Below are 27,475 nucleotides of genomic sequence, written 5' to 3'. Positions count from 1 at the left end.
GTGTATTTTGCTCTAATACATATTTGAATTACAGTAATGATGATACTTTGGGGGTTAAATGTTTTTTTTTAAAAAGTTTCTTTATACGAAATATGATTTCTTTCTGGTGATTTTGGCGTGTAATATGAATTAGACAATTTTTCTGTGATTCCTGAACCTCTAATAAGTGTTAAGTCATTACTTCCTTACTGTCAGGAGGGCAGAAAGACTTTGGAAAACCAAGTGAAGCGTCTGGAGATGGTGGAGCGTCGAGAGAATAAACTGAAGGACGACATCCAGACCAAATCCCAACAGATCCAACAGATGGCCGAGAAGATACTGGTGAGAGAGACGGATCAGACTAGCAAAGATTAAACCACGGACACGCCTCCTTAACCAGCTGACCACACACACACACAAACACACACACATACACACACACACACACACACGTCTCTGTTCACGTTTCACTGCAAAAAAATGCTTTTCTCACTCAGTGTTTTTGTCTAGTTTCCAGTCCAAACCTCTAAATATTCTTAAATCAAGATGCATTTACTAAAGAAGTAAAATACCATAAGATTATCCAAAATTATCTGCCAATGGAGTAAGAAAAATAATATTGTTTCTGTTTGAATTAGCATTATTTTTCATGGTAGATTAGGCATAGGCATTATCCTCATTGGCAGATAGTTTTGCTTTTTTTTAAGCAACAACTCACTCAATTTTGATTTATTACCCCAGAAAACAAGACTTAATATCTTATGGCATTTTACTCATCAAGTAAATGCATCTTGATTTAAGAATTTTTTGATATTTGGACTGGAAACAAGACAAAAATACTGAGTAAGAAAAGCATTTTTTGCTGTGTTGTCTTTGCACCGTCATCCTAGTGCATGTGAGGTTCCTGCAGATTAGCATATAACAACAGCACACTCACACTCACACTAACAAGATGTCCCATCTGCTGCCACACACACACACCTCTTCACCTCTCCATGAGGAACACACACACCTTCAGGCCGTCCCGTCCACCAGCACACGGCTTCTCAAAGCAAGTCCAGTTCCTCACTTCTGCTGCTAATGGGGTTTTAAAACATCGCTGTGTGTGTGTGTGTGTTACCTGACGCTGTGTGTGTGTGTGTTTAGGAGCTGGAGGAAAACTTGCGGGACACGCAGGCGACGGCGCAGAGGATGGAAGCTCATCTGGTGCAGAAAGAGCGGCTCTACGAGGACAAAATCAAGGTAAAGTTTGAACTGAGATGAATAAACACACTATTGTCTTCTGTAGAGCGGCTTCTAGCTGGGTTGAGCTCGTCTCTTATTTCATCAGGGTTCGGAAACGTGCTTAAAGTACTTGACTTTGACTTTCTGAAATTTAAGTCCTGGAAAACCCTTGAAAACAGCCATATTTATGAAAAGGTGCTTAAAGTGCTTGAATTATTGAAAGACGAGATATGTGAAATTAGTGTTTCATTTTATCGATACAAATTTTTTGCACAAAATGTAAAGCTGCTGCCCGTCTGATAAAGATATAGAGACACTTCACATTGCTATGAGTGTGATATTGCTCATAAATATACAAGTATATGATACAGCTTTTATTCTTCAGGTCAATCATAAATTCATAGTTTCAATATGGGAAGCGATATCTTTGTTCAATGTGCTGCACTTTATTTGTGCCATTTTGCTTTATTAGTTCTATTTTTTTATTTTATTATTTGAAAGATAATAAAGATATTGTTTGATAAATGCAATCTCTGATTTTAGTCCTTGAAAACTTAAAAAGTAGTGCTTTAAAAGTCCTAAAGTTCATGTGTGTGTGTGTGTGTGAACCCTGGAATAATGACACATGTCTCTTTAGAGCTGCTTTACAGCATCATAATTGATGAAGTTTGCGTCATTGATTCTGTTATTTTTCCGTTTATTATTGTGAAGCTGCTTTGAAACAATATGTATTGTATAAAACGCTATAGAAATGAAGCTAATGACAGCCAGAATAATGTGTGCCAGTCGTTCTGTTAATGAAAGAGGAGCATGACCGATGCGTCGCTACTGTGTTCTGCTGTCAGTGACTAGCGGTGGGCGATACGGCTAAATATCACGTCAAGATTTCTTTCTGAAAAATCATGATTAATTTTTTTATTCCGGTTTTACTTTTTTGTTTTACTTTAGTGCCTGAGCACTAAACTTCCCTATTTTAAAAGTGTTAAGATGTTCACATTGGGTGTCATTGCCAAATCAGTTTCAAATCCATTTCTTCTCATTTGATCAATTCAAAGTCCATCAGAGCTGGTATTGGTGTCTGAGTGAGCCTGCCGATCCGCGGTGCTGACGGTGGTGTGTGTGCAGGTTCTGGAGGCGCAGATGAAGGCAGATCTGGCTGATAAAGACTCTCTGGAGGAGAAGCGAGCTCAACACGAGGAAGAGGCGCGTGAGAAAGGCAAACTCATCAGTGAGCAGAAAGCAGTGAGTGTCTCGTCTTCCTCTGAAGCTCATCAGGAGTTCAGAGTTCACTTGTGCTCAATCCAGTTCAAGACTGAAGCCTGTCACATCAGGAATGTTGTGCTGATGATTATTAAACAATACTACAAATTATGGTTTACCGTAATGCTGCAATATTCATATTTATATAATTATTTATAATATAATATAATACAGTCTGATTAAACCCACAAATATTCATATATTCAAGTGTTTTTTTTAATATTCTTTATTCTTTCACCGGAAAAAGAGACACAATATTGTGCTTTTGGTGGCATTTCAAGCACTTAAATTTCTCTTATATTGATGGCAAAATGTGATTTGAAATTTTAACTGGTTATCTCAAATAACCACGACCAGACGATTAGTTAATAATCATGACAGGCCTAAAAAGTTTTATGGGTAATAAATAAATGTGTTAATGATGAGTTGACATGTTTAATTTTAGGGATGCACCGATATCAACATTTTGACCGATACCGATATGGTGGCCGATATATCGTGCATCCCTATTGATTTTAAACATTAAATTAAATGTACATTATATTAAAATTGTTATACAGGTGAAACTGGAAAAATGAGAATATGGAGCAAAAGTTCATTTATTTCAGTAATTCAGCTTAAAAGGTGAAACTAATATATTATATAGACTCATTACATGCAAAGTGAGATATTTCAAGCCTTTATTTGTTATAATTGTGATGATTATGGCTTATGATTATGAACCCCAAATTCAAAATTAGAATATTGTGAAAAGGTTTTCATAAGCTGCATAAGTACTTGATTTATCATAATACGAAATAGAATTTATAAATGTATCATGATATTTGGGATGAGATTTGCTCTTCTCATTTTCAAGCCGTTCAGCCCTTCATCCAGTTAACCCGTTAGACTTTAGCTAACTAGATTAGCGTCTCCTATCTTATGGCTGATCTCAGACTCACATGCTCACCGTGTGAAACTGCAAGTAGAACACCATCTAACAAATAAAAGTCTGTCCTATGAAGAGTTTATCATTAGCAGCCATAACATTAAAAAAAACCTGTGAGCATCAGATCATCATATTATACTGATTTCTGAAGGATCATGTGACACTGAAGACTGGAGTAATGATGCTGAACATTCAGCACTTTACTATATATTCACATAGAGAACTGCTGATATACATTGGAATAATATTTCACAATTTTACTATATTTTTGATCAAATAAATGCAGTTTGATGAGCAGGAGAGACTTTCAAAAACATGAAATAATCTTACCGACCCCAAACTTTTGAAAGGTAGTTTATAGATTACATAACCTTTAATAAAAAAAATTATTGTGTTCCTTTAATGACCTTTTTCTTTTTTTTAATAGTTTAATTGCCAGACTTTTATTCTCGCTCTATAAAAATAAAACATGAATACAATTTTTTTTGCTTGAAAATCATATTTTCAATGCTTAGTGTTTGTGTACAACGTGTCATATTCCTCAAACAACGAACATCTGTGTCCTCATGCTGTTTTGTGCGTGTTTCTCTACAGACCATCAACGCCATGGACAACAAGATGAAGAGTCTGGAGCAGCGGATCGCTGAGCTCTCCGAGGCCAACAAACTGGCGGCCAACAGCAGCATTTACACACAGAAGAACATGTAAGAGCCGCAAACGTGACGTCAGACCCCTTTCCCACCGGCAGGAACCGGGTGCTAGCTCAGAGCCAGAGCTATTGCCAGTTCAGAGTTGGTTCGACTGACGAGCCTTCTAAGAACCGGTTTGCCTTTCCACAGGCCAGAGAGCCGCCACAGAGCCGGATCTCACGTCACTGTATACATTAGTGATGCTCCGATTGGGCGAACCCCAAAAGCGCCGATCAAAAAAGCCGATCACGTGGCGTAAATTTCTCGCGCGACTTTTTTCCACCTGCATGCGCGGCGCACTGGCACACAACAGCAGACCGGAGCTTGCCAGTGGCAACATGAGTTCTCCTTCTCCCGTCTGGAAGTTTTTTGAAGTGTCTGACAAAAATGAGCCATTTGCAATGTAAGTCGTGCTGAAACCCCTCGAGGTGGAAGCCACCATCGGCATTTTAACACCGCTAACATGATTAGGCATCTTTGAACGGATTTTCATCCGAGGTCTTGCATTTCTTTAGTCAGGTCTAAAAAAGGTTTTACCCTTGTTCATTTCCAGAAACGCTGGCCGCAGAAAGTCATTACAAAGTAGCAAAAAAGTAGTCGTAGCCTACACCGCGGCGCTGTAGAGCAGGGTCTCCAACACGGCGCTCGCGAGCCTGACTGGAGGGAGCTCGCCAAGGGGCCGTTCACATATCGCGTCTTTTGCGCGCTCAAGTTCGTTATTTCAAATGTAGGCGTGCGGCAAGCGGCTGATTATAAAAGCGATGCGGCCATTTTTTCCGGGCACAGCAAGATGAAGAAATATCAACTTCAGAATTATGCAAAAGCCACTAAAACTTCTTTGCCGTCGTGGAGAGCGCAGTGCATGGTTGCATAGCAACGACAGACGCCACGGGAAAATCTATTAATAGATTAATTAATAATAATCTATTAATAGACTATTAATAATAAAAGATAAGCTAATGCGCATTGTAAATGTCAGTAATTTATCTTTTTTTGACTCATTCTTTTTATAAAAAATGTATTTAAAGGCTGAAATATGGGGTTTATCTTTTTATAAAACCTTTTTTGTGAAAACTTTATTTGCACTTGTACATGTTAGTAGATAACATGTTGCAAGACACTCTTTTAAAATCTAGCCATAATTTATGTTATTATTTTAATGCTTATGTAAACAAAAAGTGCATATTGATGCTAATTTTATTTGTTATTAGCTGGTTAATGCGTCGTGTAGGACTTAAATGTCAATCTTTATGATCTTAAAATGTCTTAAAACGCTCTTAAATTTGACTTACAAAAGTTCTTTCATGAATTTCTGTCTGATAAACAACCTACTGGTTTTGGGGTGTTTTGCATAATTGGTTGTTCCAGAAAAAAACAATTCTTGCCACCTCATTACCGGTAGTTTAATTTCTACAAATGGTGCAAACTGCTAGATTATAGATAAAAGATTCCCATTCCTCTGCCATTCTGTGAATCGACAATCGGCAGATAAGGATTTTGGTCGTTGTTATTTTAATATTTGATCGGTGATCGGCCCATCTCTAGTATACATCTCATGTTGCCAAGCCAAACTAGCGCGGTTTGGTTTCACATTCACTTTAGATGACACAAATCCACCAGGGTTCGATAGAATTATGTCATTTCAAACGTGCACGTCACATTATAGAAAACAGAACGCGGGTCAATATTATTGTGGGTTTTCTACACAGGGGGACTTTATAAAATCAAATCATCCAGCTACGAGTCGAATCACATCATTACAAACTTTGATTTGACGCTTAAATCAAGTGTTTTAGATTTAATGGGTGACGGAGGAATTGCAATATTTGACGTTTTGCAGTTTAGCCGGATAAAAACAATTTGGTTGTTTTGAGAAACACCTCCCAGGAGAAGCAGCAATGATGTTTCTGAAATGAGTTTATTAAAGGAGAAATCTAATCAATTTTCTTCTAATTTATAAAAAAAAAATGTTATTATTATTACCACTGTCTTTTTTTCATGCATATTTGTTAGGATGTATTTTATTTGTTTGCATTAAAAAAAAAAAAAGTGTAATTACAAATGATCGTTTGATCATTAATACCACATTAAAAGATGTAAACACAAAAATCATGTGCAGAGACCCGCCTGTAAACCACAGTGTGTGTGTGTGCTGGTGTGTTCCCCAGGAAAGCTCAGGAGGAGATGATCTCAGAGCTGCGGCAGCAGAAGTTTTACCTGGAGTCTCAGGCGGGAAAACTAGAAGCCCAGAACGCCAAACTGGAGGAGCATCTGGAGAAGATGAGCCAACAGGAGCAGAGCCGGAAGAGCCGTATTCAGGAGCTGGAGACCCGACTGAGAGAGGTGAGCGGATGTATGGGATAATACGGGAAATATGCTAATACGGGACAGTCCGTCAGCGGTCGTGGGCGGAGCATGAGCAATATGACATCACATTGCTCTGAAGATCCGAACGGCTTGATTATTGAGCGTTTAGACTTTTTGAGGATAAAAAAAAAGAGAAGTGAGTTGATGATTTTTTCCGTTGTATGGTGGTTGTGTCCACACTGCAAAGACACATTTATATATAAACACCATATAAAAGTGAATTTTGCATCCGATGAGCCCTTTAACAGACACTTAAAGAGGACCTTATGCTTTTCTCCATGTTCATCTTTCTTTAGTGTGATTAATGTTGCTGTTTGAGCATGAAAAGTGTTTCTGAACGCCTGAAACGCCTCCATTGTAGTCTTGAGTTTCTTCCGGGAACGAACACGTCACAATATTCCTCATTATAATAATTAATGCGCAGAATTTTTCTGTGATGGTAGGTTTCGAGGTTGGTTTAGTGTCTGTGTCTGTGTGTGTGTGTGTGTGTGTGATGGGTAGGTTTAGGGGTTGGGTTAGTGTAGGGGGAAAGAATATACCGTTTGTACAGTATAAAAACCATTACGAGTATAGCATAACAAATGTGTGTGTGTTTCAGATGGGTCTGGAGCACGAGGAGCAGAAGCTGGAGATCAAGCGTCAGGTGACGGAGCTCACGCTGTCTCTGCAGGAGAGAGAGTCTCAGATCTGCAGTCTTCAGGCCGCGAGACACGCGCTGGAGAGCCAGTTACAGCAGGCCAAGACCGAGCTGGAGGAGACCACAGCCGAGGCCGAGGAGGAGATCACTGCGCTCAGGGTGACCACACACACATCACACGCATTCACTCACGCTTCTGAACGCCCTTTAGGCTAATAGTTATGTGAAGCACCGCTGAGGGTTTAACGGGTTAGTGCAGACTTGAAAATCAAGCTTTTCCCTGTTACACCGTGAGTCCTAACCAGACCCGATGCGATAAGATTCCAGCGACAAATAATGTATCTGTCCACACTAGATGCGACTGCGAGATGCGTACAAATCTATCAAATCCCACAGCCAATCAGAACAGTGTGTGGGGGAGTCTCGCTGTGAGTGTACAGCCAATCAGAACAGCGCGTGGGCGTGTGCACTCGCAAGACAATGGATACATAATCACATTCACAAATATTACACATTTAAACATTATTAAATACATAGGCTACTGAGTTACTAAAACTATCTGTCAAAGAATACACTTGTTTGTTCACAGTTTGAACGTTCTTGTTTCCATGTTTAATCTCAAGATCTGAGGAGAATTATCCAGTGTTGCTTTTACAGCTCAAAGCTGGAGCACTAAATGATATTCAAAGTCACATGACACGCTTTTAACATTAAATAAAGCACATAAACAGCGCCTGAGATTATCAGTGCCACACTTTGTGTTTGTTGTTCCAGCGCGACGTCACATAAAAATAGAAACCGTTTCTAAAGTAGAATCGTCGCGTGTCGCCGTCGCGGCTGGTTAGCACAACAACTCTGAGTAACATGGAGAAGACGCATTTTATCGCGCGCCGCGTGTAGTTAGGACACGGTGTAAAGTAGAAAAACATGTTGCTTATGTTTAAAATGGACCGTATACCTCATGCTTACACATGGAACAATCCACTTTCCATATTAAGAAACTCTTCCTCGGTGTAAACATCCGTGGTACATATGCAACCTTCATTTCCTTGTAGAGAATATACCAACTGTAGAATCATCATCAGTAGATCATCTCTGCTCAGTACACATGCACAGCACTGTGACTTCACAAAATACATGAGGAAACTATTAGGAAAATGAATAAAGAAAAATAATAAAATTTTAGTCTTCAGTCAGTTCACCCTAAAATAACACTTCTGTCATTAATCACTCAACCTCATGTCGTTCCAAACCCGTAAGACCTTCGCTTTTCTTCAGAACACAAATGAAGATATGAGGTAATTAATGACAGAATTTCCATTTTTGAGTGAATAACAATTTCAATAATTTAACAACACATTCACATGTTCAGTGTTTTCTGATGTCGATTAATGGTCACATCAGGGTTATTGTCGTTAACTAAAAATAAAACCATAAAAAAAAAACATTTTCGTTACTTGAAATAAAATAAAACATTAATTGGGAGAAAAAAAGGGAACATTTCTCATTTTCATTTAGTAACTTGACACTTAGTACTAAAATAACTTATTAACTAATTATTTTTTTTAAACAGAAACTAATATAGAAACAATCCAAAGTTACTGAAAGTAAAACACAATTAACTAAAATGAAAGCAGAAAATATAAAAATAAAAACTAATTTATATATATAAGCTTCATCAGCTTCAAAATGACAATAAAAAAAAAAATATATATATATATATTTATATATTAGGGGTGTAACGGTACGCAAAAATCACGGTTCGGTACGTACCTCGGTTTTAAAGTCACGGTTCGGTTCATTTTCGGTACAGTAAGGGAAAGAAATGCAAAACATTAAACTGCTGGTTGTTTATTATAAACTTTTTTTTAACAATTTGTTTACACTTTTTTTAAACACACTTTTTAATAAAATATAACGTTAGGCTAATAAATAAAAAAGATATATAAAAAAAAGAATAAGAAATAAAATACTGCTGCAAAGTTCTCCACTAAATAAAATACTCTCAAACCAATATTGGCCGTGACGCTAGCTAGCGAGAGGCTGGGCTAAAGCGAGCGTGCCGTGTATGTGGTGATCTTTATTTATGCAATATTTATGTCCGAGCCGGACCCGAGAGTTAAAGTCCAATTTTTTTTTCTCATACTAATGACACATGTACGTTTGTTTGTGTGGAAAGCCCGCTTTTAACAGAAAGGCATTTGGAAATGTCCACAGATGAGTGCATCAGCGCTCTTAACACAGGCGCGCTTGCAAGCGTTTCGTTGTCACAGCAACATAAACAAATTTCCGCACACAGGAAGACAGATGTTATTGTAATATTTTACATGTATTTGAATCACAAAAACGATTAATCAGATTTAATCAGTGCAACGCGGAGACTTCCGACACTTAATATGTTCGTGTGGAAACTCGGAATTGACGCATGTTCCGCACACAAAACTAGCCTAATTTACGTGAAAGATTGCATTCGGTGCACATGTGCACAGTACCGAAAGTCCTGTACCGAAACGGTCCGGTACGAATACATGTACCGTTACACCCCTAGTATATACACACACACATTTATTTTTTAATTGTAAAGGTCAAAGAGGTGTTAAGTAGTCATGAACGCATGTTTTTTTTTTTTAACATGGACTAACATTTATAATAGCATTTGAGCAGATACTGCATCTTTGTACCACACACACACACAGCATCTGATCATGTGTGTGTCCTCCTCCTCCAGGCCCACAGAGATGAGATCCAACACAAGTTCGACGCGCTGAGGGACAGCTGTTCGGTAAGATTTCCCACAATCCCCTGTTCTCTGCGGTATGAAAGCAGTGTAGCATCGGCGTGTTGTGCTTTGCTAGCATGATTTCAACCTCTCCATTTGGCTTGAGGATCCTCAGGGATCGGGTGCAGCGCTCAGAGAGAAACTATTGATTAAAACAGCCGAAGAAAGCAGAGATCTGAGGAGCCGGTATCTTCTTCTCTTGGCCGTGACACTGCAGGAGAATCGATACACACTGATGCCTCATTTATCCTTGATCACAGACCCCAGATCAGCAGATTCACTCGCCCCACCCTCTAAATCTAGTTAAAGGCTTCCTAACTCTCCAACAGTGATTAATCTCGAGCGACTCTGATGAGTTTGATGGATGATCAGACTCATTGCACTGCACAAAAAAATCAGTTTCTCACTCAGTATTTTTGTCTTGTTTCCAGTCCAAATATCAAAAAATTGTTAAATCAAGATGCGTTTACTAGATGAGTAAAATGACATCAAAAATTATGTCTTGTTTTCTGGGGAATTAATCAAAATGAAGTGAGTTGTTGCTTAAAAAAAGCTAAATGATCTCCCAATGGGGTCATTTTGTATAATCTTATATGGCATTTTACTCATCTAGTAAATACATCTTGATTTAAGAGTATTTAAATCAAATAACAAATGTTAATGATGTCAAATTATTTATTTTTTTGCCTTATTGGAATCGAAATTAGGAATCGATAAGCAAAATCTGAATCGTTTAAATTAAAACGATACCCAACCCTAGTTGTCAGTGATGATGATGAAGAAACTGAGCGGTGTTGCCCAATCTTTAATGTTATGAGAGAGCGCTTTTTATCAGGACACACTTTTTAGGACTTATTTATGGATCCAGAATGTATTTTGCAATTTTTTTGCACAAGTACATTTAAAGGTGCACTGTGTGATATTTAGGAGGATCTGTTGACAGAAATGCAATATCATAAACATAACTATGTTTTCAGTGGTGTATAAAGACGTTACATAATGAACCGTTATGTTTTAATTAGCTTAGAATGAGCATTTCTCTACACACACCGCGGGTCCGCTTACATCCACATGTTTCTACGGTGGCCCTGAGCGGACAAACGCGTTTCGTCACTTTGTTCTGTGTGTAAAGAGGCTAAAGCTAAAGCAGCGAATAAAACACTGACACAATAATGAACAAGTAGCAATAATATTCGCAATAACATCGTTTTACTGAATAATAAAGTTAATATAATTTATTAATTTATCTTTGTAAAGAAACCTCATTGCTTAACTGGCTACACTCTGCTGTCTCAGTTGACGATATCACTTCCTGTCGGCCACCGTAACTTCTGTTGGTGCAATTCACAACATCACCACTAGATGCTGCTAAACATCACACACTGCAGCTTTAAAGATTAATTTTTTTTGTTTTTGTTTGTCTAAGTTTGTTTTTAATTATGTTATACTTATGATATTATTATGTTGTTAAATGTTTAATATATATCTGCCATGTAATAGCCAGTAATGCTGATGTGGCAATGAACTCAAATACTACTACTCTGTCGCAGGTGATCACAGACCTGGAGGAGCAGCTGACCCAGCTGACCCAGGAGAACGCCGAGCTGAACCGGCAGAACTTCTACCTGTCCAAACAGCTGGACGAGCTGACGCTGGAGAGCGAGGAGAGACTGCAGCTCAGTCAAGATGTGGACCGTCTGCGCAGAGAAGTGGCCGACCGAGAGATGCACCTCAACAACCAGAAGCAGGTGCTTTATCTGCGCACACACACACACACACACACACACACACACTCCATCTCCATATGTGTTCGCACTCAAGGTTCCTTGAAAGTGGAGTCAAGTGTGTTTGGGGCTGTTTACACGACACCGTTTTCAACTAAAAATGTAAAACTTTTTAGCGCTTTGTCCGTTCATTTACACAACAACAGCGTTTTGGGGGCCTGACAACACAAACTTTTGAAAATTGTTTTTAAAGTGCAAGTTTTTGAAAACGGTGTCCATGTAAACAACAAAAACGACGTCATGCACATGCGTATTACGTGTTCATTCTAATCTATAGTGTTTCATCGCCATCTAATGGCCTGGGAGCAGAATACAGCGTCCTTTATCTAGTCCGCTGTAGTCCATAATTTTATCTCTTAAAACTCATCTTAGATCACCAAGATGGAGTCACATCTCTTTGTGGTCTGTTTTAATTCATCTAAATCCACTTTCCATCTGTTGAAATACATGCACCTTTTTTTATTTTTTATAGCACAATTCATTACAACTGCAGTTGCCCATTATGCTTTCCAAAGATAAAAAAAAATATATATATAATATAAAAAAAATACATAAACAACAGAGAAATTGAGTGTGTGTGTACACAATGATTTAAAACTCAAAATAGTCTGAGCCAATCTGATGTGAACGGGTAACAAATTCCAAAGTTTCGGGGCAGCGATCGAGAAGGCGCGGTCACCCCTAAGTTTTAATCTAGATCTTGGAATCGTTAAAAGTGACTGATCGGAGGACCTCAAGGATCTATTAGATGTATAACGTTTCACTAAGGAATCAAGATTTGTTGGTGCCAAACCATTTAAAGATTTAAAAAAACAAAAACATTAAAAGTTTATATTCTATACGGAAATGGATCGGCAACCATTGGAGTGAATACAAAATCAAAGTAATGTGCTCACGCTTTCTTGTACCTGTCGCTAGCCTAGCGCATTTTGGACTGTCTGCAGACGCGCCAACGCTGTCTGGCTCCTGTGATTAATTCAACTCCTGTGTAGAGAGAATTACAATAATCGAGTCGTCAAAAGATAAAGGCGTGAATGACTTTCTCAAGGTCATTAAAAGAAAGAAAGCTCTTTTTATCTTGGATAAAAGTCTAAGATAAAAAAAGCAGTATTTAACAAGATTATTAATTTGCTTATCAAATTTGAGTTCTTTGTCAAATAATACACCTAAGTTCTTCACACACGCCATTATTGTACATAGCCAGGGGACCAAAATCAATAAGGACAAAAAAGTTGTTCCATAAAGCTATTAAAGTCCCCCTGTAGTCAATAATATTATCCCTTAAAACTCACCAAAAAGACATATTTAAGTGTTTTTTCCTTGAAAAAATGTATTCATGCCTTAAAATATCTTGAATGTAACTCGACACCCTTGCCTCATTTAGTATGCGCGGTTCTATGAATATGCAAATGAGCCCCGCCTCCACTCACTCACTCACTCAGAGATCCACTGGTTGACGATCACACGTTGATCTGATTGGTCAAGGTAGTGTGTGACGTCAGAAACGCCAGCGATTTCAAACCGTGTTTTTGAGACTGTCTTTGGTTCACTGCAGTTTTAAGCAGAAAATACTCAGCAATGCTGTCGACTTATGAACTTACACATGGTGTGTGTTAAAGCAGATTAATAACTCCACATAGACCTATTCGGACGGTAAATGTTTCTCATGTGGACGTCTAGCATGGCTCCTCCGTGATAAAACTCATGCATTCGGATGGAGATTTATTGACTGGAGGAGGGAGTTTTGTAATCTCACGCAATAAATAAAATGTCATATGCTTGGGAATAATACGCTGGCTTCCCACGGGTCCTTGAAAGTTTGTGAATCTAAAGAAGAAGAAAAATCAAGGCCCTGGAAAGTTTTCGATAAATAAACACACACACTGTATATTAGTCCATGAGCCAGAGGGGTTGATCGGTATCATCGGGGGGACAAATGCTATCATTGTTTTTTGGCAAGGTATACACCCCCAGTTCTAGAAAAATCACGATAGCAGTGCAGGGGTGGTAGCGAAATCACTTTTTTCAGCATATGAAGTTACTAACCCCCTAAGATAAATTCTGTTTTTGAAATCTGGTGTATATCTGGTTTAGTCTCATGCTAGGGATATTGTCAATATTCTATAATATGGTGCTTGGTATCGTTGGAAAGGGGACCTTTTAGGCTTTCATTTAAGCCCAGTACTGAATCTGTCTGACAAACACAGAGGTCACATGACTTCTTTAAACCAGAAATAACACACATTTTTTAACAATTTCCGCCTAAACTGTATGCTTTCTTTTATCCCTGTGGCATGAAAGAACACCACGGACACAAAACTCAACAACTTCAATTCTCAAGGCACTCTGATGACTCAGAAAATGTATAATATACCCATACTATTTATTTATGAGAGCCTTAAATTAGACTTGTGCAGCCAACACAAGTCTTCAAAATAGAATAGAGGCAATAGAATGGACAAATAGAATACCCTATTAGTCCAGGGCCAAATGGCCTATTTATTCATGTACAGTTGTAATAAAAAGTAATTGTTTCAATAGTGTTGTCAACATAACACTTGTAAGTGGTTTAAAAAAATGTTTATATCATGTATTTTGATATTCACCCACTTTCAGTTAGAATGTCAGAAAGTAGCTCATGCACGGAATGTTGATGGATTTTGACAGTTTGATAAGGTTTTGTCAGATTTGTGAAAAGATTGTTGGTTCAGTTGACTGGTTATAACAACACTACCAACTATGCCATATGGGGAAGAGGAGGCGTGTCACTGATCTGATTTAACTGTAGTATACGAGCGTATGGGACGCTCAAAGGGTTCGGTTAAGCACTAGTAGAAATGGTGTTGGGAGTTTCCGGTTAGAGAAACTGGAGCGAGAGAGAGTGTCCCAGCAGAAGGGTTTTATTTGGATTATTTGGATTATTTCTGCATGTATGAAGTGTTACAGGCATTTACCTGTGGGTATGTGTGGTCTACAATGAACAGAGAAAACAAAATACAATATAAATTTGCTAGTAAACAGTATTACAGATAGCATAAAGAATAGTCACTATAGAAAACAGAAGTAATAGTAAATCAGGTTATTAGGCTAAATGTTAAATATTAGGTAATATCTGTAAACCATAGGTTAGCATTACTTTGGTAAAGTGTATTCAAGTATTTAGAATCTAAATATATAGCATAAAAAATTTAGCTTACATATCTGAATTATACTGCAGGTCATAAACAACTGAACAGTATCAAACTAGTATCAATTTGACTTTACATGGACTCGGAAATATAATTATTCCAATTACTAGTCGAACTAGTACATTTCGCAGATGACAGTGCCAGAATACACAGACTATTAAAGTTCGAACAGCATAAAATGTAAAACAGATAACTTACTACTTAATCAATCACTCACGGGAACAACAAACATGCAGTAGTCCGCTTTGTGTAAGAAAGCATGTCAGTCTCTCCACCTATGTAAATTGACTGCCCTCTGATACTAGTTCAGACATGTCCTGACTTGTCCATGCCCGTGCAAGCACCAACAAAGTCACATACATAAATATACCTAGAGGGGGCATTGTTGGGCTTTCGTACACAGCCGCCCCAAAATGTTGCTCGCGACATTTGAACCTGGTAGAAAGCCCATCCCAAGTGGCAGGATTGGTGTTGTCATCATCCATGAGTTTGGGAAGTGGAATTAACCGAGCCACAGGTCTAACATAAGTCCGATCTTGAACCTGAACTACAACTGTCCTTATACGTCCATCAAGTCCAGGGAAGGTACGGGTCAGCTTGCCCACTGGCCAGAGGGCTCGTGGAAGTTGTGGGTAAATGATGAGTACTACCTGGTCAACCCTGAGCTGGTCAGTATCCTTCAGCCATTTTTGTCTTTCCTGGAGACCTGGCAGATAGTGATTAATAAATCTAGCCCAGAATTGGTCTGCAAGTATTTGGCTGTGCCTCCATCTCCTGGTTCCCAAAAGATTGCTGGAGTCATACATTACTTGTGGGCGAGAGGAGTCATGGCGACCCATGAGCAGAATGCTGGGTGTGATTGGGTCTGGGTCTGCGATATCCGATGATATGTAGCCCAATGGCTTGGCATTCATGATGCCCTCCACCTCAATCAGAACAGTGCGGAGGAAGGTTTCAGGGACTGTCTGTTCCTTTAGAATGACTTTCGAGGCTTGTTTCACAGATTTCACTTCTCTCTCACATATACCACCAAAATGCGGAGCACTGGGAGGATTAAATCTGCAAGAGATTTTCTGTTCGGCTAATTGCTCCTTTAATCGGGGTGCCATAGCTTCATAGGCCTCTTTAATCTCTCTGTTCCCTCCAACAAAGTTGGTGCCATTATCAGAGAAGAGCTTAAAGGGCTTGCCTCTTCTAGCTATAAATCTCCGTAGTGACATCAAGAAGGCATCAGTGTCGAAAGACTCTCAAGTAGATCCAGATGGAGGCATCGGGTGGTCATACATTTGAAGACTATTCCCCATCTCTTTTCAGTTCGTCATCCAATTTTTACTGTGAATGGGCCAAAACAGTCCATTCCAGTGGAATAGAAGGGGGGCTTGTAAAGCCTAAGCTGAGCTGATGGGAGATCTGCCATCATGGGGATGCTAGGGTGGGCACGCCACTTTTGACATTCAATACAGCTGAGTTGAAGTTTCCAGGATGAAGAAGATTGGCATCATATTCCTTAATAAGGAGTTTTGTTATTTGTTGATTAGGATCGAGAACTATGGGATGAAGGGCATTCATGTCTATATGTTCAGCATGACGCAGTCTCCCTCCAACCCTAATTAGTCCAGCATCTTTATCGTACTCAGGAGACAAAGACACTAGCCGGCTATTAGATGGTAAGGATCGGTTTGATGAGAGAGCTTTAACTTCCTCTGGAAATGAATCTCTTTGGGATTGTTGGAGAAGGAGCCTTTCTGCAGTAACATAATGTTCAGCTACGTCTGCTTGCAATGTGGAAGATTGAGCCGCCCCATGTTGGTATGCCACTGTGGCTTTTACCAAGTCTTTCCAGGTGTTATACTGCTTTGCGTCTGGGAGTTGTAAATCAGGACTAGTGCGTAGGTGCAGGCAGAGTGCTGACTTCTTTAATTCAGTATCTGGTTCAGGGTCGGCAACTAGCATGATTGGCCAGGATGCTTCTGATTGATACAAGAAGTCAGGTCCCTTAGCCCAACGGTATGATTGTGTCAACTCCTTTAAAGACTTTCCACGGGTAATGTCGTCTGCTGGGTTATTGCCAGAATCCACATACCTCCAGGAATTAACATCTGTGAGGGACTGAATTTCAGCAACTCGAGTTCCCACAAAGACCTTATACCTGCAGGAGTCAGCCAGCAGCCAGCGAAGGAGAGTGGTGGAATCTGACCAGAGAATGACTTGCCTGATGGTTACTGTGAGTTCTGTTTTGAGAACTTTAGCTACTTGTTCTCCAGTAAGTGCTGCACTCTATTCAAGTCGTGGCATTGACATTTGTTTCATGGGGGCTACACGTGAACGGGCCAGCACAAAATAAATGTGTACATGACCATCTTTGTCTTCTGTGCGGATGTATGATACTGAGCCGTATGCTCTCTCCGAGGCATCACAGAAGATGTGTAGGTCTCTGGTGAATGTTTCATCATGTACTTGAAATGGAGTGTAGCATCTGGGAATCTCTTGTTGCTCCAAATCAGCTAGTTCCTGTACCCGGGTTTACCATCTATTTCGTAAGCTGTCAGACTCAATAAGGTCATCCCATCCCATATGAATTTTCCACAGATCCTGAATGAGTATCTTGGCTTGGGTGGTGAATGGAATCAGGTACCCGAGAGGCTCATACTGCGATGCCAATACCTTGTAGATATTTCTCAAGGTAGGTTTGAGACATTCCACTTGGCGAGGCTTGTATCCTAAGGAATCACTGAGACAGTTCCATCGCAATCCAAGTGTGCCCTCTAAAAGATCTGGACTCTTTTGGGATAACCATAGCTCACTGCTTTGTGACCTTGCTTCTGATGGAAGGTGTTCAGGTGACCAGGTGACTTCTGGTTTGTTGCTGGCCCATTGGCGGAGATCAAACCCTCCAGTAAGCAGCAATTGCCTTAGGCCATCTACAAGAGCTCTAGCCTTTTCTGTTGATTCCATACTTTGAAGACAATTGTCTACATAGAATGACTGGGTGACTGATTCTACGAGAATGGGATCAGTTTCACTGTTGTCATGGGCTATTTGTTGCAGTGCATATATAGCACAACAAGGACTGCACGTTGTGCCAAAAGGTAATACTTGCCACTCGTATATCTTTGGCTGCTCAGTCTTTTGCATGTTTCTCCAGAGGAAGCGCAGGATCGGCCTTGTCATCTGACAGTAGGCGAACTTGGTGAAACATACCTTTCACATCTCTGCTCACAGCCACAGTGTGTTGTCTGAACCGAAGCAGAACTCCAAGCAAAGATGGACCAAGTATGGGACCAGGAATGAGGAGCTCATTCAATGATTGACCCTGATACAGGAAAGAACAGTTAAACACAATCCTGGTTTTGTCATTGTGATTCACCATATGGTGTGGAATGTACCAGGATTCAGTGGACTTCTCAGCTTCCCGAGTGGAGATGTATGCCACATAGCCAGCTTTCTATAATTTGTTCATCTCAGTGCAGTATGCTCCAGAGAGGTTTGGGTCCTTGGCGAGTCTCCGTTCAGTGCTGCGAAGGCTTGCCAGCACAACTTCCTTTGGGGCTTTAAGTGTGACAGCATTTGGTCGTCTGAGCAAAGGAGTGGCATATCGTAGAAAGCCGTCCACCTCTATCCTAGAAGTGTATGTTTGGAGTACTGTCAGAGCATGCTGGTCCTGTTTAGAACAAGTGGCTGATGATTCATTAATGTAGGGCAGGGTGTCAATCTGCCAGAGTTGCTCAACGTTTTTGAGTAACTCAGCATTCTGAGCATCTATAGAGATGTTCAGACATTGTTGATCACAGGGAGCAGTTTGGCACGAGAGTCCAACCAAGTCTGGTGTGAAGAGCTATTGGTGCATTAGGAGGTTCCGTTCGTATTGGTTGGACTGGTACAAGTAGGCGAGGCATGTCCGACCCAATGAGTAGCAAGGGTTGTGCTCGCTCAATCTGTGGCAATGGTAAGGACCGGATATGGGCATATTTGCGTTGGAGAGCAGCTACTAGATAAGAGTGTTCCGACAGTCTCAGATTCGCTGCTGTGAAGGCATGATGAATCTGGAACTTCTTAGTTGGTCTGTTTAGAGGTGACACAGAGAGGGAAACAGATGCTCCATTTAATTGAAGTACATCCTGATGTATTGTACGTAATGTGAGAGTTTCAGGCACTGTGGTGAGGTTTAACTGTTCCACGGCTTGTGGCAGTACAATGCTACGCTCAGAGCCATCGTCTAACACCTCATGTCTCCATGGCTTTATCCAGATAAGTGTTTTTATCCTCGCGCTGTGTCTGTGTGGAAAGATTGTTCTTTGATCGCTTTCTGTATATAATTTATTCACAATTTAAATAAGATTATTTCATCCTACTAAAATAAACGATGTGAAGTTTATATTTTAGTCACTGGCTTGACTTACTGATGCATAAACAGTAGTATTGAACGATTTTGAGAGAACGATTGCCTGTCTGAACTTGAACAATTGCATATCAGAAATTGTTGCTTGGTAGCTCGATCGATTTATTTTCAGACGTTGTTTCTTCACCTGCACAACTTCCGATGATTCGGCTGCGCTGTTCCGCCTGGCATTGAACACGGGCTGGCATATGCACATTTTTGGAGGCATACATATTAATCATCCCAACTGTTGCGTCACAGTTGGTGTTATGTGGAGATTCGCCTATTTTTCAGGGGTGTTTTTCAAAAACGAGATTTAAATAATAAGGAGAAAACAATGGTGTTTGAGACTCACTGTATGCCATGTCCATGTACTGAACTCTTGTTATTTAACTATGCCAAGATAAATTGAATTTCAAATTCTAGGGCACCTTTAAGAGCAGGCGCGCTTGTTCCATGGCGGATTGCTATTATAACGGCGGATTTGCCAGCGCACGCCAGGAGCGGTTCACAGCCGAGGAGACCGACGTTCTCGTCAGGGCTGTAAAACACAGAGAAGTGACAATGTATGGGGATGGGAGAAACCCACCCATATAAGCTTCGGTTAAACAGGCGTATAATAATTTGGGTAAATGTGTAAGCTAGATTTATGCCTATTTTTTCACATCTTCATGGACACAACAATGGTTTCCCTCGTGTGTTAATATTTTTCCTTGTAATAATGTATGATTTGCAAAAATGAAAACTGCTGCGTCGGTTTAGATTAGATAATCAAAGTGTATGTGTTGTTCATCCACTACATAATGGCCAAGCATGTGCCCTTAAAATAGCATATGACTATCGCGCAACGCGCCACTGTCTTTAGACTGGGTTTTTCCTGGTCAGCGGCGGAATTGTTTTTTGAAACTGCAAAATAGCACCAGGGAACTTTTGCGCCGGAACAGGCCTCCTCTTCCCCATATGGCATAGTTGGTAGTGTTGTTATAACCAGTCAACTGAACCAACAATCTTTTCACAAATCTGACAAAACCTTATCAAACTGTCAAAATCCATCAACATTCCGTGCATGAGCTACTTTCTGACATTCTAACTGAAAGTGGGTGAATATCAAAATACATGATATAAACATTTTTTTAAACCACTTACAAGTGTTATGTTGACAACACTATTGAAACAATTACTTTTTATTACAACTGTACATGAATAAATAGGCCATTTGGCCCTGGACTAATAGGGTATTCTATTTGTCCATTCTATTGCCTCTATTCTATTTTGAAGACTTGTGTTGGCTGCACAAGTCTAATTTAAGGCTCTCATAAATAAATAGTATGGGTATATTATACATTTTCTGAGTCATCAGAGTGCCTTGAGAATTGAAGTTGTTGAGTTTTGTGTCCGTGGTGTTCTTTCATGCCACAGGGATAAAAGAAAGCATACAGTTTAGGCGGAAATTGTTAAAAAATGTGTGTTATTTCTGGTTTAAAGAAGTCATGTGACCTCTGTGTTTGTCAGACAGATTCAGTACTGGGCTTAAATGAAAGCCTAAAAGGTCCCCTTTCCAACGATACCAAGCACCATATTATAGAATATTGACAATATCCCTAGCATGAGACTAAACCAGATATACACCAGATTTCAAAAACAGAATTTATCTTAGGGGGTTAGTAACTTCATATGCTGAAAAAAGTGATTTCGCTACCACCCCTGCACTGCTATCGTGATTTTTCTAGTACTAGGGGTGTATACCTTGCCAAAAATCACTATGAGACTTTGTCCCCCCAGATGATACCGATGGACCAAATTTGGGGCCCTGGCTCATGGACTATATACACAGGGCCTTGAAAGTGCTTGAATTAATTTTTTGCAAGAAGTTTTCGGGAAAAGAAATCCCATATTATTTTTATTTTATATAATATTCATATTTCTCCAACACTTCGTGGCCTGTGCACACTAGCTTGCTTGATTATCGTTAGTTACGTTAGTTACGTTCAGTGTTTCCCGCGTGAGGAACTGACGTTCACGCGCGCACGGAACTACTACGCTGGGAACTCAACGTGTGTTGTCGGACACAATAAGTGTGTCGCCACATTCAGTGCTTGAATTTGATGTTAACCAGTGTGTGTGTGTGTGTGTGTGTGTGTGTGTGTGTGTGTGTGTGTGTGTGTGTGTGTGTGTGTGTGTGTGTGTGTGTGTGTGTGTGTGTGTGTGTGTGTGTGTGTGTGTGTGTGTGTGTGTGTGTGTGTGTGTGTGTGTGTGTGTGTGTGTGTGTGTGTGTGTGTGTGTGTGTGTGTGTGTGTGTGTGTGTGTGTGTGTGTGTGTGTGTGTGTGTGTGTCCGCAGAACATCGAGACCCTGAAGACCACGTGCAGTATGCTGGAGGAGCAGGTGGTGGAGCTGGAGAGCCTGAACGACGAGCTCCTGGAGAAGGAGAGGCAGTGGGAGAACTGGAGATCGGCTCTGGAGGACGAGAAGAACCAGGCGGAGCGCCGGACCCGAGACATGCAGAGACTTCTGGACAACGAGAAGCAGAACCGGTAACGCAAGCACACCACGTCTACAGTAAACTCACCAAAAGTGACGTTTATAATGTTTATAAAAGATTCTATTTCAAATAAATGCTGTTCTTTTGAACTTTGTTCATCAAAGAATCCTGAATATAAAATACATCAGTTTCCACACAACTGTTTTCAACACTGATAATACTCATAAATGTGGCATGAGCATCAGATCATCATATTATACTGATTTCTGGAGGATCATGTGACACTGAAGACTGGAGTAATGATGCTGAAAATTCACAGTAATAAATTACATTTTACTATATATTCACATAGAGAACTGATGATTTACATTATAATAATATTCCACAATCTTTATTGTTTTTACTGCATCTTTGATCCAATATATGCAGCCTTTGTGAGCATAAAAGGCTTCTTTCAAAATTACTTTAAAGTCCCCCTGTGGTGTAAATCCAGCGTTTACTGTAGTTTATGTGTGTATGTGGAGTTATTAATCTGCTTTAACACACACCATGTGTAAGTTCATAAGTGGACAGCATTGCTGAGTATTTTCTGCTCAAAACTGCAGTGATCCAAAGACAGTCTCAAACACACGGCTTGAAATCGCTGGTGTTTCTGACGTCACACACTACCTTGTAACCAATCAGATCAACGTGTGATCATCAACCAGTGGATCTCTGAGTGAGTGGAGGCGGGGCTCATTTGCATATACATAGAACCACGCATACTAAATGAGGCGAGGGTGTCGAGTTACATTCAAGATATTTTAAGGCATTTTTCAAGGGAAAAAAAACGTTTAAATATGTAATTTTGCTGATCAAAGATGAGTTTTAAAGGAGTACAGGGGGACTTTAAATATCTTACTGACCCCAAAATATTGTCACATATGTGTCTGTATATTCTTCTTATGTGTGTGTGTGTGTGTGCATGCAGGTTGCGAGCGGACCAGCGCAGCTCAGAGTCTCGGCAGGCGGTGGAACTCGCCGTTCGGGAACACAAGGCCGAGATCGTGGCTTTGCAACAGGCGCTGAAAGAACAGAGACTGAAAGCAGAGAGTCTGTCTGATACTGTGAGTTACACACACACACACACACACACACAGCAAAAAATGCTTTTCTTACTCAGTATTTTTGTTTTGTTTCCAGTCCAAATATCTAAAAATGATTAAATCAAGATGAATTTACTAGAGTAGTAAAATGTCATAAGATATTATGTCTTGTTTTCTGGGAGAAAAAAATCCAAAGAAGTGAGTTTTTGCTTAAAACAAGTAAAATGATCTGCCAATGGCATCATTCAAACGGAAACATTATTTTTCTTACCTCGTTGGCAGATCATTTTACTTCTTTTAAGCAAAAACTCACTTAATTTTTACAAGACTTAATATCTAATGTCATTTTACTCATCTAGTAAATGCATTTTGATTTAAGAATTTTTTGGTATTTGGACTGGAAACAAGACAAAAATGCTAAGTAGGAAGGAATATGATTTTTTGCAGTGCACCCACAACGTTTTATCCTGGTTTGCTCCGGCCCTCCGCCTGTGATATTAATATTCATGCCAATATGGAGTTTAACAAGCCACGATTAAGCGCTCCAGCTGATGGAGATTAATGCAACACTGAGGTGCACATGAACACGTCGCTGCGCATTAGCTGAACACTGAACAACACAACCCTTCTGTTCCCTCGGATCAGCACCCCTGCTTGACGCCTTCAGAGGTTGTGTTGGGAGTTGTGTTGGGATCAAGTCTAGTCAGCTTCATCTACACGGCGCTCTAACAGTATAGAGTTTCACAGCAGCTTTACAGAGATCACAGGAGATTACAGTAACAGAGAGTGTTCTGGCTTTACAGCAGATCTAGAATAAAGTTATTGTCCAGATAAAGTTAGATTTGATTGATTCACTTCCGCTTTAAAGATCTTTAGTTATTAACTTAGGGCCGCTAACACGACACCGTTCTAACAGAAATCACACACTTTAATGTGTTCTGGCCGTTCATTCACACAACAGTGTCTGGTCGAGAACGCAAACCTTGAAATATGTTCCAAGATGCAAGCGTTTAAAAATGTTGGGGAAAAAAGTTCTCTCCGCATAAACTTCAAAAACGCGAATCTGTGAAAACGCTGACGCCGTGCACCATTCAATTACATGCGTGTTTATTTAAGTGTTGTTGTTGTGTTGTTTACGGTGTTGTGGTGTTTATTGTGTTGTTGTGTTGTTTACGGTGTTGTTGTGTTGTTTATGGTGTTGTGGTGTTGTTGTTTATGGTGTTGTTGTGTTGTTGTTTATGGTGTTGTTGTGTTGTTTATGGTGTTGTGGTGTTGTTGTTTATGGTGTTGTTGTGTTGTTGTTTATGGTGTTGTTGTGTTGTTTATGGTGTTGTTTATGGTGTTGTTGTGTTTATTGTGTTGTTTATGGTGTTGTGGTGTTGTTGTTTATGGTGTTGTTGTGTTGTTTATGGTGTTGTGGCAAAACAATATTTAACAAACGCAGCATTCTCAGGCAAAAGAGACGTCAATATTCAAATTGTATTTAAAAGAAAATATACATTTATTCTGCAGAATAGTTCCCATTCTAGCCACACAGGCCAGCTGCAGGGTGAGGGTGAAAACCCACCAACCCTAACAGACCAGTCTGCAGGCAGAGTGAGACCAAGATAGGTGTTCTTTCTGGAGTCTTATAATGTTCTCATCAAAGCATTCTTTAAAACACCCACCCCAGGGGGCAGGAACTGAGGACCCCCCATGGTGGCCTCAACCCCTCCCTAGCCTCGGGTCTTCTCAGCAACGTTACAACAGGAGAATTCCAAATACAGAGCACATGGCATTCATATATTATCATTGACAAAACAAAATAAGAAATAGAAGATTAAAACTGCCACTACAATTTCTCCCTGTTTTTCATTCTCTGAAAACCCAAATAAATGCAACAATTTTAAGTCATTTCATCATATTTATACCTTTCATTTAAATCTTCCTGTTATCCCTTCCGTGACCATGTGACTAAAACCCAAATTTTTAGACATTCAAAACTGACCAATCAGATAATTACAACTTCCCTCATTGTACCAAATGTCGGACAATTTCATACCCCCAAAATACACACATCTTAGGCCTACAGGCCTTGATAACTATCAGCACCTCGGTGCCTTTACAGACTCCAAATTGTCATTATGGAAATAGGTTGTCAAAAACAGTAAAGCAGATGTCTTTGTTCATTTCAAATATCTTGGATTATTTTCAATCCCAACTCCCCATTGGTCCCATTGGCCACACACATGGAGTCCAAAGTTGACACAGTTCATCTTTCTGTTTTGTACAGTTCCATCTTCAGACTTTTCGTCCAAGCTTCTATCAATAACAGTTTGTCAGTTGTTCAGTCTTTTGTTCACCATCCAGCCCTGCAGGATTAGGCTCTATCAAATTGGGTTGCACCGTTATGCAAATCATCCATCGAATACCTGCACAAGAACAGGCACTGAATCTGGGAGCAAACGCCGGTTCCTCTTTCCGAGGAGGACACAGAATGTGAACTTGGGTTGCAGGGATCCTGTGATTCTAAAAGAACATCTAGCACAACGACACAAAAGCAGACACATCTCATTTGTCATTGGTCAGAGGATTGATATGGTCAGATTGAAATTAGTCTCTTGGCAAAAGCCCTTAAATTGATGTACTTAAAAAAATATGGTCAAAGGAATGATAAAAAGATCTTACCAGTTCTTACACTGTTTCAGGAAACACTCAAATAAATTTCATTACAACAAAACAACAACTGCTAGTTTAAAACATCATTTCATGAAGAGTATCAGCAAAATATTCAGTGTAATCAAACACAGAGATTCAATTCATGTCCAAAAATATTGTTGCAAGTCAAATGGACAAAATACAAATAAACAAAAATCAAATAAGTTTCAGAAAAGTTTCAAAATCATCAATGAGAATTCAATGAGAATACAAATAGTTATACTTCGGTTAAAATGACATACATTTTAAAATAACTTGGTCAGACAAATGATTACTTAAGTGATAAAGTAAATCCAAAGAAAAACAAAACAAACAATTTTCCGTATAACTAATCACTTGAACCTTGTTGAAGTATCAAGCAATTAAATATTAACTGAAGCAGGGCTAAATGGGCAAGCACTGTCACCGCATTCCCGATAAATCAGACCCGCGTTCACTCCAGTATAAACAAGAAATTGTATAGATTGTCATAGTATGAAAACCATATCAATTCAACACCCCTGGTTGATTTGAATAAACATACAAAATAATAAAAATTATAACAAAACCCCTCATTTCAAATCCTGTCCTTGCTTTTAACACTTTTTACATTTCATCGTCTTCAGAAAGAAAAACAAAAGATAATCAAAAACAGAACAAAACAAAACAAAGAAAAACAAAAACATATCTTAACTCAATTAATATATTTCACTGTAACTTCCGCTACTCGAATCGTCTGCATAATTTTGTTCATCCTTCTAACCAATGTAGTTTTTCAAAATTTACTCCAATATTTCCATTATGGACCGTCTTTTTTGCTTATTACACATCAATTAATAGATTTTCTACATTTTCACCAATCAAATCAATACCTAGTTTGCTTATTACACATCAATTAATAGATTTTCTACATTTTCACCAATCAAATCAATACCTAGTTTGCTTATTACACATCAATTAATAGATTTTCTACATTTTCACCAATCAAATCAATACCTAGTTTGCTTATTACACATCAATTAATAGATTTTCTACATTTTCACCAATCAAATCAATACCTAGTTTGCTTATTACACATCAATTAATAGATTTTCTACATTTTCACCAATCAAATCAATACCTAGTTTGAATCAATCAAATAAAATCATCAACATCATCACAAAACAGATTCTTCTGCTAAACCATTAGTTGGTCAAATCGTCTTTCTCCCTCGTACGTAATGGAGGCTGTTACTAACACAAGCCTTTTATCCCTCACTTTATTCTTCGCGTTGGCATGTGTTTGTTCGTTTAGTCTAAGGTGAGAAGTTTGGTTTAGTTTAAGGTAAGATGCTTTGACACAGTTGTCACAATCTCCAACCTTGTTTTAGGACTGAACCATTTCCTGGCTGCTGTCACCTGTGAATGCAGATCTTAAAGTGTTTTTGTTAGTGACCGCTTTTCTACTCGGTCGTCCCTCTTGATGTGACCTGTGAAATCATCAACCTGAAACTTTATCACCAGATAATTTCTTGTCATTCTCAGAGTCCTTTTCCCCTGAAACACACTCAACCCACTTTGCTCATGTTAACAAAATAACATTTATACATTTGGAACAGAATCAGTTCTGTTTGATGCAATCCATCCTGACATCCTGCAAAATAATTTTTGTTTTAATTATGCACTGTGCATGTGTGGCACCTGTCTTTCTGCCACAAAAAATAACCCAGGCCAGGATATTTTGTCAAATTCATCCATAAGCATATTTTACTGCACGGTCTGCCGTGTATCAAAAAGTCTGCATCCTCTGTAAAGAAAAACAAATGTCAAATAGTTAATTCTTTTGTTGTTATGCTGCTGCATCTTCCCTGTTTCCTGTTGAAAACATTTCTTGTTAGCACACTTTTGTCCACCTGTGCGGTGGCTTTCAGCAAATTCCAAACCATTTTTACTTGTGCATCAATTTAACAATTGTGTTTGGATTTATTAAACTAAACACTGTCCTGTAGACATCTTTCTCTGTCTCTTAACCAAAATGTTAT

At 39.3% G+C, this 27,475-nt stretch overlaps 1 protein-coding gene across 3 annotated transcripts in view; it reads left to right on the top strand.

Annotated features, from left to right (window-relative positions):
• cita (citron rho-interacting serine/threonine kinase a) overlaps nucleotides 1-27,475 on the top strand; it is a 138,704-nt gene that overhangs the window by 70,199 nt on the left and 41,030 nt on the right. For all 3 annotated transcript variants that reach the window (XM_079608028.1, XM_079608029.1, XM_079608030.1), the window contains exons 18-27: nucleotides 196-321; nucleotides 1,126-1,221; nucleotides 2,329-2,445; nucleotides 3,986-4,095; nucleotides 6,249-6,423; nucleotides 7,046-7,243; nucleotides 9,813-9,866; nucleotides 11,414-11,611; nucleotides 21,553-21,746; nucleotides 22,665-22,800. In XM_079608028.1, the coding sequence (XP_079464154.1) occupies nucleotides 196-321; nucleotides 1,126-1,221; nucleotides 2,329-2,445; nucleotides 3,986-4,095; nucleotides 6,249-6,423; nucleotides 7,046-7,243; nucleotides 9,813-9,866; nucleotides 11,414-11,611; nucleotides 21,553-21,746; nucleotides 22,665-22,800 (1,404 nt within the window). The remainder of the gene's footprint in view (nucleotides 1-195; nucleotides 322-1,125; nucleotides 1,222-2,328; nucleotides 2,446-3,985; nucleotides 4,096-6,248; nucleotides 6,424-7,045; nucleotides 7,244-9,812; nucleotides 9,867-11,413; nucleotides 11,612-21,552; nucleotides 21,747-22,664; nucleotides 22,801-27,475) is intronic.

Source organism: Phoxinus phoxinus, assembly GCF_949152265.1.
Source record: "Phoxinus phoxinus genome assembly, chromosome: 3".
Taxonomy (NCBI): Eukaryota; Metazoa; Chordata; class Actinopteri; order Cypriniformes; family Leuciscidae; genus Phoxinus; species Phoxinus phoxinus.
Note: the sequence above shows the minus strand (reverse complement) of the source record. Positions and strands in the feature narration are given on the sequence as shown.